The sequence below is a fragment of the Cynocephalus volans genome, chromosome 5, assembly GCF_027409185.1.
Source record: "Cynocephalus volans isolate mCynVol1 chromosome 5, mCynVol1.pri, whole genome shotgun sequence".
NCBI classification, from domain to species: Eukaryota; Metazoa; Chordata; class Mammalia; order Dermoptera; family Cynocephalidae; genus Cynocephalus; species Cynocephalus volans.
In genome coordinates, this window is record NC_084464.1 from 71,135,623 (window position 1) to 71,151,512 (window position 15,890).

The 15,890-nt window shown below is 31.4% G+C and overlaps 1 protein-coding gene across 1 annotated transcript in view; it reads right to left on the minus strand.

Annotated features, from left to right (window-relative positions):
• Nucleotides 1-15,890, minus strand: part of EYS (eyes shut homolog) — a 1,675,061-nt gene that overhangs the window by 1,118,796 nt on the left and 540,375 nt on the right. Inside the window, 1 exon segment of the mRNA XM_063097631.1 lies at nt 4,882-5,003. Coding sequence (XP_062953701.1) covers nt 4,882-5,003 — 122 coding nt within the window.

A 15,890-nucleotide genomic window follows, 5' to 3' on the forward strand; every position in this document is an offset into this window, starting at 1 on the left:
CATCAAGATTGTGAAGGTAGAAGCAAAACTATATTATCAGATATAGAAAATCCTAGCATAATCCATTTTAAATAACTAGAACTAATAAGTGAGTTCACCAAGACTGCAAATTACAAGTGTCCTTTGAAAAAGTTCATGGAGAGATTTGTATTACTTTTAATTGCATTTTTTCCATGAACTTTTCGAAATACCCTCATACATGATCAATATACAGAAATCAGTTGTATTTCCATACACTAGTGAAAAGCAATCTGAAAATGACATTAAGAGAACAAATTTATTTAAAATAACATTAAAATGAATCAAAATCTTAAGAATGAATTTTAAAAGAAGTACTAAATCTGTACACTGACAACTACAAAATATGATTGAAAGAAATCAAAGTCATAAATAAACGGAAAGATAGTTCATGAACATGTATTGGAAGACATTATTATCGATATGGCAATACTTTCTCAATTGATCTTCATATTCAATGCAATCCCTATCAAAATCCCAGTTGTCATTTTTTCTCAGAAACTCACAAGTTGATACTAAAATTCACATAGAAATGCAAGGATCCCAGTATAGTCAAAATAGGAAAAAACAAACAAACAAAAAGAACATTGAATGCATACTTTCTGATATCAAACTTACTAAAAGCTGCAGTAAGAGAGTATGGCACTAGAATAAAGAGAGATATAGATTAATGGAATAGAATTAAGAGTCCAGAAACAAGCCCTTACATTTTTATTCAATTGATTTTTTTTTAAAAGCACCAATATAATTTAATTTGCAAACAATAGTCTTCTCAAGAATGGCCCTGCAACAACTGGATATCCACGTTCAGAAGACTGAAGTTGCACTCTTACCTTATACCACACACAGAAAGTTACCTAATTCAAAACAAAGCCTGGCAGGTTAGGTCAGTTGTTTAGAGTGTGGCGTTATAACACCAAGGTGAAGGGTTTGGATCTGTGTACTCACCAGGTGCCAAAACAAAACAAAACAAAACGAATATGAATAATATCTAAACATGAGCTAAAAATATAAAGTTCTGAGAAGAAAATACAAGGATAAATCATCGTAACCTTGAGTTAGACAATAGTTTCTTAACTATGGCACAGAAAGCAAAATTAACAAAAGAAAACAGATCAATTGGTCTTCGTCAAAATTAAAATTGTTTGTGGCTCAGAGGATACCATAAGAAAAGGACAACCCACAGAAAGCGAGGAAATATTTGTAAATCACATCTGATAATGGACTTGTATCCAAAATACATATAAAAAATTCTACCTCAAAATAAAATTCCCAAGGGGACAAAGAATTTGAAGAGACATTCTCAAAGAAGAAATACACATGTAAAAGAAGCACATTTTAAGATGATCAACATCATTCGTCCTTAGGGATGTGCAAATAAATGTACACTGTGATATCACTTCACACCCACTGAAAAAGTAAAAATAAATTAAAAATACAAACACCAATCAGTATTGGTAAGGTGTGGAGAAATTGGCAGGATTGTAAATAGTACATTCATTTGGAAAAAAAGTTTGGAAGTTCCTCTGAAAGTTAGAGTTTACTGTATGATTCAGGAATTCCACTCCTGGCTGTATACTCAAAAGATCTGAGAATATGTGTCCATACACACACTTGTGCATACGTGTTTATAGCATCATTATTCGTAACAGCCAAAAAAGTAGAAACAATCTACATGTTAATCAACTGAAGCATAAACACATGTGGTATAACCATACAGTGTAATAGTATTTGCCCATAAAATAGGAATGAAGTACTGATACTTGCTACAACATAAATTTTAAAAACATTAGGCTAAGGGAAATAAACCCATCACAAAGACCGTATATTATATGATTCCATTTGTGTGAAATGTCCAGAATAGGCAAATCCATAGAGACAGAAAGTAGATTAGTGATTTCAAGGGCCTGGGCATAGAAGAGAATGAAGAGAGACGGCTAATAGATATGAGTTTCTTTTGCAGTGATGAAAATATTTTTAAATTAGATAGTGATGATAGTTGTACTTCTCTATAAATACTTGAACTAAAAACTACTGAATTATACACTTTAAAAGGGTAAATTGAATTGTACGTGAATTATATCTCAATAAAGTTATTATAGAAAGAGATAACTTGGTAAAGGAGTTCATATATAGTAAGACACCATATTTATATATAACATATGTAATATGCAAATGATGTTCACCTCATTGATAGCATATTTAGTGATGTGCTCTCCTTATAATCTAATAAAACCAATGTGAATATAGCATTCATGTTAATTTACAATCAGAAAGAAGAAACACATCAGAAAGCCTATTTCAGCTGGACTTCTATTTTTACACCCAGGAAGAAATGCAGCACCTAATATCTGGGAAATAAAGTCAGCAACCTACCCAAATAACAAGAATGATAAAATGATGAAGAGAGTTTGTGTTAATTTAAGTGACAGAGTCTTTTGACACATTAATAAATTTAAGTCATCAGGAATTCACAATTAGTAGTGCCAGGCAGACTGATTATAACTTATGAATCTTAAATTATAGTGTATTTTAATTAAGGCTTATATATTTTTGTTGTTTTTGTTTCAATCTTAAAAACCTCTGTATAAAAAGCAACATTTTTATTAAAGTAAAAGTAATACCATATTGGCTAATAAATTAATACTCAAATCCTCACATTCTGTTAGATGTATGCTATAAGAGTAACATATTTTGGACAAATAGGTGGACAAATATAAGTGATGCATTTCATACACACATACATACACACAATATGTTTGTCCAGCTATTTGTCCAAAGTATGTTACTCTTATAGCATACAGCAAATAAAATTTGAGGACTCAAATATTAATTTATTGTCCAACATGGAATTATTATTCACACATACATATATATGCACACACACATATGTGTGTGTATTTATGTATTTCACACATATGTATGACTGTATTTTGAGAAAGATAAAAGCAGCTCCTGATGCCCAAGATATCCAGGGGCTAGCCAGATACTATAAAGTCGTTTTACAGCTAGATCCTGGTGTTTTCCTGTTGAGCATTTCAGCAGACAATTTCATAAAACATCAATATCAGACAAGGTCACTCTATGAACCTGATGGATCATAACAAAAACAAGACTACCCTATAATCATATCTGAAGAGAAACAAAAACATGAATATCATCCAACCAAAAGAATAAGAAAACATTCTCTTTTCATGGCTGGTATGAAGGTTGCTGCTTCTTTACAAAAAATTGGCTTTCACTCTTGCCTTGACTTCCATTTTTCTTGACAAAATTTATTATGAACTGAATCATAGAATTCTGCCCTTTCCTGACAATATCCTACCCAGAGTAAAGCTCCACTTTCTGAAATCCTCCCCCAAAACACATGTCACAAGCTCAAACCGATAAGTACTTTCTAACACCCTTTTACCAAGTTGGCCTATGGTTCTACATGGTGTGTGTTTTCCCTTGTTGCAATGAGTTATAAACCCAACTTATTCAACCATGGGTTTGAAGCTACAGGTTCAAACACATGGTGTTTGTCTGGTGGCTATTGACAGCATCAACGCATGCATACACAAATTAGCTTTTGGAATTAAAGAAAGAGATGATGTGGAAAAGTACATATGTGTATCAAGTCTCAAAAAAGAAATACTGGATAATTGATAGTATTTATTGCAGGTAATAGTTAATAGACTTATTTTTAAAAAATTTAGATTACTATAAAATTTTTGTTCATACCCCATCAACAGTTATTTCCCCCACTCTGTAGATGGAGATGCTATTATTATCAATTTGTGATAATATATCAATTTTAATAATTGATAATGTCATGAAAATAGCTCTGGGTTTTTATATTTTTGTATATTTTGAAACTAATATCAATATTGTGAGGTTTTCTACATTACCAAAATTATTTATTTTTTTCTTCCCATCATTAAGATATCAACTCACTATTGCCAGCTATGTCAAAGTTCCCTTTTAATTAATTTATCTGACTACTGTTGATCAGTATGGTCAAATATTCCACTTTAATCACCAAAAATGAGAAACATTTGTGGAAATCCTCATATGCATGATATAATCAAGAATTCTCAACTATAATTCCAAAGCAAAAGAAAGCATATGAGTTATTTTAGAGGACATCCTGGAAAATAATCATCTGACTGTCTTTGTGTTCAATTTATCTGCTCCTGTAACAAGAAGACAAGCATTCCAGTTACAATACTCCAGAGCTTGCATTTACTTGAGATTTATTATTTATACAGAACATGTCAAGGAACAAAAGCTATTTACCAATATATATTTGGTTATTAAGCTTGTGGAATGATAGAAGTAGCTACTCAGAATTTCTATTCAGAGTTCCTTCAGACTAATGAGTTCCTTCTCATCTAAGCTAATTAATACAATTGAATTACAAAATATGTGGATAATTTATGTTGGAAAATTTATCAATAATTTTACTGAAATAATCTGAACTCATAATAATCTATAGGTAATAAATTTCAAGTTTTAATTAAATGGACCCCCTCCTTCTTTGTCATAATGTGGCACATCTCATTCTGCATGGAAGGATCGAAAACAATGCTGAGATGACAAAAGCATATTTTTAAAAAGCAAATGTATTTGTAACATGTGCCACATTTGGAAATTGCATTTCCAACTTAAACTTTGTTTATTATTTTGTTGATGTGACATCTGGACTTTGGTATTTGCAAATTTCAAATAAATGTGACACTATCTTGTCAGAGAATGGCTCCTCATCTCTGGGTGGTTATTTTAATTAAATGAATATAAAGTGAAAATAATGTCTGAATGCATCCCAAGGACACTAAGCACTCCAAGTAATTTCATGAAGAAAACTGAAAATATATTACTCACCGATAGCTTTTGTAAAGGTCAATACAGGTGGAATTGTTCTTGCAAGGATTCATTTTGCACTCATTGGATTCTTGTTCACAAAAATTTCCTTCCCAACCACACAGGCACACACACTGGTAACTCTAAGGGAATAAAAGCATTATACAACTTTTAGTTACTATTAAACCTATAATCTGCATATTACTCTTGGCTATTTTGATCTCTCAGTAAGTTTCTATAGGGGAATGTTAATGCTCCCCCAAAATGTCTAGGTACTTTTAAAAACTGTGTGAACAGTTTTCTTTAGTATCTAATTCAATAAAATTTTGCAGTATGTCAATGAAATCTATATATTAAAATCTTACATATTATGCTCATAATGCAGTACTCTCATTCTAATATTTTTAAAGAAAAATAGTGTGTTAGTAATATGTTTAGTGGTGTGAACTAAAGAACTAAATTTGCTATCAGCAACCAGCTTACAAGTCAAAAAATATAACTACAACAGAAACTTCTGATGGCTGTGTGGTGTTACTAACAAATAATTAACTTATATAAATTTCATTGCTGTTGATCAATTGAAATTGTAAGACTTTACATATATTTTTCTAAAGGATAGCTTTGACCTATAACAACATTATTTAAAATGCTAGAAGTAAAATTTTGCTTTCCCAGTATTGAGCAAACAAACAAAACACCTCAAATTACTGTGGGGCAATAGTTTCAACTTGAAAAATAATTTTGAAGAATAAGGGTCTTATATTTAGATGATCTAGATATAGCATTATGAAAAATGCTCAGATAAATATTAACCGTTATCTAGATCTGCACTTTTCAATTCAGTAGCCACTGGAGCAAATGTAGCTACAGAGCATTGAAATGAGGCTGGCACCAATTGAGTTGTCTATAAATATAAAATACACATTAGATTTTGAAAATTTAGTATAAAAAAAGAAATGTCAATACCTCACTAATGATTTTTATTACTTACATCTTGAAGTGGTAACAGTTTAATTATAAAGTCTTAAACCAAACATATTAAAATTAATTTCACCCGTTTCTTTTAACTTTTTAATGTGGCTGCTAAAAAAGTTAAATTACACATGTGGATTCTCATTGCATTTCCATTGTACAGAGCTGTGCTAGATGATACCAAAACAGTTTTCCCATTTGTGAATGGAGTTAAGAAATCTTTAGGTATAAACACATATATGAGTATGAGGAGCTAGAGCTCCCTGAGATTAGAGAATGTTTAATACAGTTTAATACATCCAGCATCTTGAATGGGACTAGTGCCCTGTAGACACTTAATTAAAGTTGGTTGCATTAACAAAGAATAAATATGATAGGGAAAATAGTGTAAAAGATGTTAGTACCAAAACAGTTTCAAAAAAAATTATATATTTATAGCTTTGCTAAATGTGGACAGCAACTTTGTGAAACAACCTTAACCAGAAAAACAAATAAATGCATGCTTCATGTATGTGCATTTAGATTACAATAATTCAAATGTCTGAAAAGTTCGACTCAGTATCAAGCTTTGGTTTAACAAGGCCAATTGGTTTCCAATGCCTCATAAGCAGCTGGAAAGCAGAGGAATAGTACTGAGAGCCACCCTACTGTCAAAATTAGGCATTATTTCTGACACACGCACTAATTCTTCACTCAGTATTCATTAATAGTACCCATGGTTTGTTGGGTTGTAGCAGCAATTTCCTCATGTGCTGTACTCCTTCGTCCATGAGTGTGGTAACATTCACAGTTTTCATTGATTGTTTTTGGCTTATTTTGTTCCTTTTTATTTTTTGTAAGCATTAAAAGAGTCCTTACTTATTGAGTGTAATGATTTTGTCTTATAAATATGCTGTTTGAAATAGAAGCAATTCTACAGTAGGCAAGATAAGGTCAGCTGTGGTGAACGGAGGAGAACCACCCCACTCAGCAGTGGGGTCAGGGGAGAGAAGAATAAATGGTGTGTGCATAAGATCTGTGAAACAAGTTATGGAGCCCTTTAGTTATGTTCTAAAATTTCACTTCGTAATAGGTATGAATCACTTCTGTAAAGATAAAAGCATAAGCATAGTAATCATTTCAATTTTGATAACTCGGCAATACTTTAAAATAAATTTAGCGAGTGAGTCATAAAGCCAGTCAAATTTCTTTCCCATTAAATCTACATATTCCTTAAAAGTTAATAATTATTGGTATTCTTTATGATTTAAGAGTAGAAAATTATCATCAATTTAAGGGTATAATTATCGTTAAAGTGTCAGGTACCACAACAGTGATCTCCAGATCTGATGAAGCTGAAGGAAAAGGAAACATAAAACAATAATAGAATTTTTAAAAAATTTTAAACATTTAAAAATATAAATGTTGAAGAAAGCAGTAACGATTATTAGCTAGAACTGGAAATACAGTTTGTTTCTAGTCATCAGTGTCTTGATTCAAAGCATTTTTATGAATTCAGAAGCATTCTTGTTGCAAAGCAGTTTCCCACGCAACTTTGAAAAGTAATTTTAATAGTAATATTAAATAGTAATTAAAGGTAACATACTGTTTTTTAAACCCACATTCCTTGGCATTAAATAACAAAATTACACTTAAAAATAAATAAATATATAAATATTGAAATAATAATATTTCTAGCCAGTTTTGGTGAAAGAGGGGAATATATTTAAAATGTATTTGCCAAAATGAATAAAGGTTTGCATGATTTTTCAAATTGGATACTCATTATTTTAGAAAGTAAGCATTACTCTTCCTGCCATATTCAGATAAAAAACTTGTAGTTTGAAAATACGCAGATAAGAAGGAGACAAGGAAGGGGGAAAGAGGAATGGGTAAAGGGACACGAAAATAAACTACATTGTATATTGAGAAGTTAAAATTTTTTTTAAAAAGGAGACAAGGATGACAAAAGATGATAAAAGATGACAGAAATCTAGCATTGTGGACTCTATAGCAAGTGGGACAGAAGACAAAGAGACCAGGTTTGATGGTTACAATGGATGAACCATGTAGTAGTTTAGTTTCCCAGATATTTTAAATCCCTTATCAGTAACAAATGTAATATAAGAAGGATGATATAATTATGAATACAAATTTTGAAGTTAGAGAGATTAAGTTTGAACACCATCTTTGCTGCTTATTAAATTTCTAGCATGTTTAATGTATTAGTTTTCTATTGCCGCATAACAAATTATCACAATTTAGTGCCTTGAAATGACATAAACTTATCTCACAGTTTCCACGGGTCAGTGTGCAAATGTAAGTTACCAGAATCCTCTACTTATGCCCTCATCAGGCTGAAATCAAGGTATTGACTGGGGCAGTGATCTCAACTGGGGCTTGGAATTCTCTTCCAAGTTCAGTGGTTACAGCAGAATTCATTTCATTCTGGCTCTAGAGCTTAGGTCTGCATGTTCTTGCTAGCCATCAGGCAAGAACTACTCTCAGCATTCAGAAATTTTTCTCGTATCCTTGATACATGGGCCATTCGCTTCTTCAAACACAACAGGATAGCTTCTGCTACTGTTTCTTGTCTCTTTAAAGTCCCATGTAATTAGGTCAGCCCCATCCAGGAAAATCGCATGTTCGATTAAATCAAAGTCAACTGATTGGAGGCCTTAATTACATCTATAAAATTTGTTTTTCTGTGCAATGTAACATAATCATGGTAGTCATATCTTATATTTACAGGTTGTACCCATACTCAAGGACAGGAGATTTTATAGGGCATGTATATCAGAAGCTTGGAATCCTGGGAGCCATTTTATAATTTTGCCTACCACATCTACTAACCTAATTAACTACTCTAAATAACTTACTGAAGTTGTCTAAGCCTCACATATGTAAAGTACTAAATGACATCTACTTCATGAGCTTTTTCTGAGCATTGCATTCAGTAATGAGTATAATATGCTTAGCATAGTGACAAATAATTACCATCAATTAGTAACGGCCATTACCTCTAAGCATACCAACCTAGATCTGATGATGCCAAGGTGTAACAGGCAGAAAGTACTGCAACTGGGTCAGAAATATTCATCTACACATTGTTTGTGTAAACAAATTAAACCACCTAACAGAAGATAACAATTATTAGGCTAGGAAAAAAGCAGAGAAGGAGCAAGAGAATTCAGCTATGTGCCACTTACAAGCCACAAATTTGGATTTGATGAACAAACATGAGAAAATATCAGTTAGGAAAATTGACTCAAGAAAAACTAGAAAAACATGCTTAAACCAGTAGATGTACAAAAATGCTCCAAAGTAGGGAGATTGGCAGTCAACTACACAGATGCAAAGAAAATTACTCCCAAATTTTTAATTTCTTTCTTAAGTCAAATAGGTGTGGTGAACAGAAAAACAGAGGAAATTGCTTAACTTATTTTTTGAGACTAGTAAAACCAAGTTACCAAAATCTAGCAAACATATAGCAAGAAATGCAAACTCAGCTAATCTCATTTATGATTTAAAAATTAAAAATAAAATAAATGTAGGTAGTTGGATCTAACAATATCTTCAACATACATTATATAATGAGCTGGTAGTTGGGTTTTTTTGTTTGTTTTTGTTTTTTTCGCAGAACTACAAGTATGTTTCAACACAATAAAAAGTCTATTAAAGAAGGAAAAAATGGTTCGATCATTACTGATGCAGAAAAAAATGTTTTATAAAATTCAATACACATTCATGAAAATTCTCTTAGCAAATGAGAACTTAATGGAAAAATCCTTATATTAATATAAGCTATCTACAAAATAATAAAACAAACAAAAATCCCTGTCAAACAGAGCAAATGTTAAATTCTTAGAAGAACAACCAAGGCAGATTAGATCTAAATTCTAGAGAAAAGGGAAGCAGATTAAGGTATACCACATTTAACTCTACTTTTCATGCCACAATATTTGCCTACTTGTACCAAGATAAATAGGAGCTAAGCAGAAATAAATAGCTGGAGCTTACAGCAGTCTCCTTGAATGAAAAGAAAACACTAGCATTCGGCTTGGTGGAGAAGATAAGTCCACGAAGAGAAGAGCAAAGAAGTGAGCCCAAAATTTAATGAGCAATATCCTTTAGAGTGTTTGTTCCCTCCTAACCTTACATTGGTAATGTGAAACTACCCAAAAGCAAAGCTTCAGTAGTGTAGTGGTGCTGGGAAGATAAAGGTTGGAGTTTAGGGCCTACTAAACACTTCTGGATCCCAATTAAATTCCACAATCTAAAGTAAGGACAAACCAGCAAAAAACTCAGCCCAGACCATACTAAAAATTAGGTCATCTAGGTATTTAAAATTAGGTCATTAGGTATTCTACCTGGTCATCTACTTGAGTAAATTAGGTCACCGTTTGTATTCTATCTGGCTACCAGAAAAAAAACTAAATCTGTTTTGGAGAATGTTGACATTAGATAGAACTTTTTAATGTTTGAGTTAAATGTTCATTATTCACTAAAATATTAAAAGAAGTGCTGATGGGAAAAGTCAAAAGAAATACCGACAGTAGAGAAAGACTCTCCAGACAATGTGATTATTGGATAGAGACTTTAAAATAACTATGATTGGTATGCACAAGAGTATTAAAAAAACAAATAGGGAATCACACTACAAACCTAGAATCTTTAAAAGAGACAAAAACTCTAAACTTGAAAATTATAACAACCTGAAATTTAATGATTTAATTAATTATTTTAATAACAGAAACTTTAGAAGAGGATTAGTGAACTGGCTAGAGATAAATATCCAGACTGAAGTATATGAATCAAAAAAGACAGAGAAGTCAAAAAAGCAAACAAGCGAAATGTGGGAAATAATAAAAAGAGACAATATATATTTAATTGGAGTACCAAAAAGAGAGGATAGAGAGATTGGATAAGAGGAATGCTTGAAAAATTACTGTGGGATTTTCCAATGACAAAAAGATAGTAAGTACAGATTTAGAAAACCTTCTGGACCTATACAGAACAAATACAAAGACAATTTTATCTAAGTTAAAATTGCTGAAAATGAAGGGAAAATAATAAATCTTAAAAGCAGCCAAAGAACAAAGACAAATTACCTTCAAAGGGACAGTAAGACTCGCAACTTACTCCCTGTTAGTGGAAGCAAGAACCCAGTGGACATACATCATAATAGAGTGTAAGAAAATAACTGTCAACCTAGAAATCCCTCCCAGTCAAAATACCCTTCAATTATGAAAACAGAATAAACATATCTTTAGAAAAACCAAACCTAAGAATTTACTGCATTGTTTGAGATTGTGGGGATTTGGTGACAGACAGCCTGGATCTAAATTTAGGCTCCATGAAATTATTAGCTATACAAGTATAATCTTAAGCATGTTACTTAATCTCAAGGAATGATATGAATAATAGTACCTGCCTGATGAGGGTGTGAGCATCAGAGCACTTAGTATAGATATTATGATATCTATGATATTAAGATAACTTACTATGATATTAAGATAACAGTAAATTTTAACTAAACTGTTCTGATGTGCTGTGACCTGTCCAGCTAAGCTCTCCTACATCTCAGTCTCTGTTTCTTGCTTCTTTGACTCTCTTTCAACTGGAGTAAATTTGCCTACGTCCACCACACCCCGCCTATACATTTCAAATTTTATTCATCCCTAGTTCAAAACAGATGTCACATTGCACCTGAAGCCTTGATCATTTCCTGAGGAATACTTTCTCATAATTACTGTTTTATCTTTCATGATACTTTTAAAGTACATTAGTTACTTATGTACATATTAACCTGTTTTCTGCTTAGTATTTACTGTATTTAAAAATATCTTATTTTATTGTATATTTCTCTCACTAACTTGCAAAATATGAATTCTAAGAGGGCAGGGATTTTATCTGCATTGTTCACCAATTACCATCAGTATCTGGAATATTATCTTATACATGTTTTTGGATAAAAGAATGGATGTTGGAGCTTGAAATATAGAATATTAATGGTAATAGTAGAACCATGGAGAAAAATTTTGTTTACAATTTCTAGATATTTGATAATCTCATTTTCCTATCAAGAAAAGTATTTTTTAGAATTTCTTTAAATAAGACTTTCATTACAATCAACCCAAACCTCTTATACAAATAAAGATTTAAAATCCCAATGAAAGAAAATGGAATTGGTTCCATTTTGAAAGCATTTACATACTGGGATCATTATAGTTAATTCAGCCTTAGTCACAACATTAACCTTACTAAAATGTATCCTTTGTAAAACTTACTATTTGATTTCTAAAAATTTAGATTTCCTCTTAAAGAATAAAAATGACATGCTCAAATTGTGAAGTACTTTTTTATTTACTATTTGTTTGATTATAGACAAAAGGAAGGACAAAGATTTCTTTTTTCTTTAATAAAAAGAAAAACATTTTTGAAGTAAAATCCATAATGAATTCAATCCTTGTAAGAATAAAGGGCTCTGCCTATTGACTTATCGTCTGTTTTCTTTAAATGTTATTTTAAGTATTCATTTTAATCTACAAAGACTTACAGAGTTGGCCACAGGCACAAAGATTTCCAAATACTGAATAATGATATTCGGGATTAGACATAAATACAGTAATCTTTATTGTTAAAAACAAACAAACAAAACCATGTTAATAGGACTTCTTTCAGCTGGAGAAAATGATTTATCTTGGTGCTTAAAATGTAAAGTGAAATAGTATGTATTATTCTGACAGAAAGTTAATGGAATATTTAAAAACAATTTCTGTAAAAGGTTATAAATGCTGAATTTGATTGAACATATTTTGAAATAAAGCAATGGAAATACATGTTACAATGAGTGATACTTTCAAAGCAAAACTGTTGCAGAAAAACACCATTTCTTTAATATGGAAAAATGTAGTATAAATACATGAAGAGTATGAAAAGCCACATGGTAGATGTGGATATTATAAGGTAATTTTTTAAAGGAAATATAACCCTGTAAGAAATTTAGTCATTGTTTTCATGTGATTATATTTTTAGTTAGTAATAAAAAGAGCAAATTAGTATTTTAGTGCATAACATTCTAAGTGAGGGAAATAGCGTTAAGTACACATTTTCACTAACATTATTTTCTACATTTTAGTCAATCTACTAATAAAATTCATATTATAATTGTCAAAATAACCTCAGCTGTTTCTCTACCACGCTATTTTTGAGCTGTAGCTTCTATTAGTTACCAATACTTATCATTTAGTTTTCTTATGGCATGGCCTACCTTTATAAAACACTTGTCATCCTTTTTAAAGGATTCCCTTACCTTTGAGAGTTATAAAAAAAAAAAAAAAAAAAAAAAAAAGACCTTCAAACTAGAACAAAGGGTCTTAGACTACCAGTACCAGACCGTGGGAAAATAACTCACTTGTCAATGATGTGTACCGTTCAAGCACATTGCTTACATCTTGAAAATATTTCCATATTGACACAATTTGACAATTGAAGATACAGTTTATTACCCAAAGCTTTCTCCCCAGGACACATACAATACTTAAGAATACAGAAAATATACTCTTCTGAGAGACTATCACCAACATAAATGTGCAGGATATGAATGCAATTCTGCAATAGATCATTTACGTGTTTGAGACCATTAGTTTTCTGGTCTGAAAGCCAAATAACAATGATAATACAAGCATACCATGAACTGAAAATCACTTTTTTTTCCCCATCAGGCATTTTCCAAGTTATTTTGCAAAAGGATAATACACAGGTCCTTTGCTCATATTTAGTTTTCCAGGCTATTAGAAAGACCATAGAATTTTATATACTTCATTGCTCAAAGATGTCTTAGATATTATATCATTTGGCCCAGTGGTTTTAAAATTGTGTTTGTTAATTTTAAATAAGAAAGCCATATAGAAACACATTTCCCTAGGGTGTGCAAGTAAATAAAGCAGTGAAAAGCAGAGCTTCTCTGACAGAAGCAGGGAAGGAAGTCCTGAGTCTTGCCCATTTAGCTGTCTTGGCCACTCTCTCGACCCACAGCCCGTAAGGACACCAATAAGCCTCCATGTTTCTCAAAGCACAGTTCAAAAACCACTGGTCCTTCCCACTTTTTTCATTTTATAATGAGTGATTGAACTCTTGGAGGTTAATTACTCAAGCTACTCTAACTAGATAACAGCAAAACTGGAATTAGAACTCATGTCTCCTGTCTCCCTGTCCAGTATTCCCAATTGCAGCTAAAAAGTAAATTTAAAACATCTCATAAGTTAATAAATGTATAAATAAATATATATATATTTTTGAAATATACCATGAAGAGACTGTGACAATTTTAAGGCAATCTTCAGATTATGTACATTGAATAATCCTCTTAATGTATGAATCCCCATATTCATATTTCTCTGTATTTGAGAAAGTGGCTGGATGCTCTAATTGACATCAATATTGTTCCATCCCCAGAGTAGTGACAAGCAGTCACTCTCAATAGAGATGGCAATGGAGAAAGCCCTGATATTAACCCGTATTTACATAAAGATTCAGCTTGAACTGTACACACCTGGAATAAAGAGAACTACACTGACTATACAGATTATTTTCAGGTTAGATATGGGCAATGCTTATTCTCACCAAGCTTGATAATGATAAAGCAATCAAAATCACTGCTTTGACTGAATGATGTAGTCATGGGATATTTGCAGCCCCAAGATGTATATAAATTATTGTGACTATAAGTTTTTAAACTACAAGTGCAGTACTCATTTTCAGATTACTGACCCCAAAGAAAATGAGCATCTATAGAAGTAGAAGAATAAGCTAGACTTTTTCTCAGCAGAGATAGAGGCAAGTACCAAAAAAAAAAAAAAAAAAAATGTAATCTTTGCTTGCTGTTTTTACATATTCTTCAACACTTTCTTATAATAGCTCATCTTATAACTTGGTAAAATAAAATAATGAGATAATATAAATATATTTTCAATGTTATTTCAACCTACTTTGACTATTTTACATTGTATAAAGCTTTTAGCTGTTGATAATATTTTATATCTATTAGGATTTTTATTTTAAGTTCTGTAACATTAAGTAAAGCTTTGCTTTAAGATTAAATATAAAGCATTTATATGCAATTCTATATACATATGCACACACACCTTATATTACATATAATTATATGTTCACAATATATTAATATAATTATATATATAGCATATGTAATGATATATGCATATAATATACATTGTATATACTATATATAATTATAGATATATCTAGCATATTTTGTGACATATGCATACAGTTTATATCATATATATTATATATACATATATAACATTAGATTTAATGCCATCTCAATCTAAAGCTTATTTTCACAGAGACTAAGTAGTAGTCTTTAGCAAATATCACACATTGTAATCACACTGCAGTGTTTCTGTATATGTATGTATATATACAGAATAATTTTAAACATAATTATTTCCTACCAATTTCCAAGAGTAATTCCAGGCAAATCACATATAGAAGAACAATCATTAGAAGGGAAATAATGTAAACTGGCCTCATCTGCCATGACCAGGACAATTATTGAATGCTTTGTATATCTGTAGGTTATAGTTCCTTGATATGAGGACTGTTTCGTCTTATGGTTAACCATCCTGATTTTAGTGCAAGCTGATAAGGAACCTTTGCAGTAGAAGTCAGTAGTAAGAAGGGTGATATAAGAACTTAGCCATAACTGTTGTAATGAAGAAAGTGGTGACTGAGAAAGAAGCAGAACTGTGCAACAATGCTTAGAAAACAGTGAGCTGTAATTTCAAATATTCTTCTCATCATCAGCATGTTAGGACTCTATGATTCCCCAGTAATATTCCAAGAAACAAATTATTTATTATCAAAATTCATTAATTTATTAAAACAAGCACTCCAAAGTATGTTTGACATTTTTTAGTGCACACATAATAACTGTCCATATTTATGAGTTATAGTGGTATGTTTTGATACATGTATACATTGTGTGATGATCAAACGATTGAATTTAGCATATCCATCACCTCAAACATTCATCATTTTTTTGTGGTGAAAAC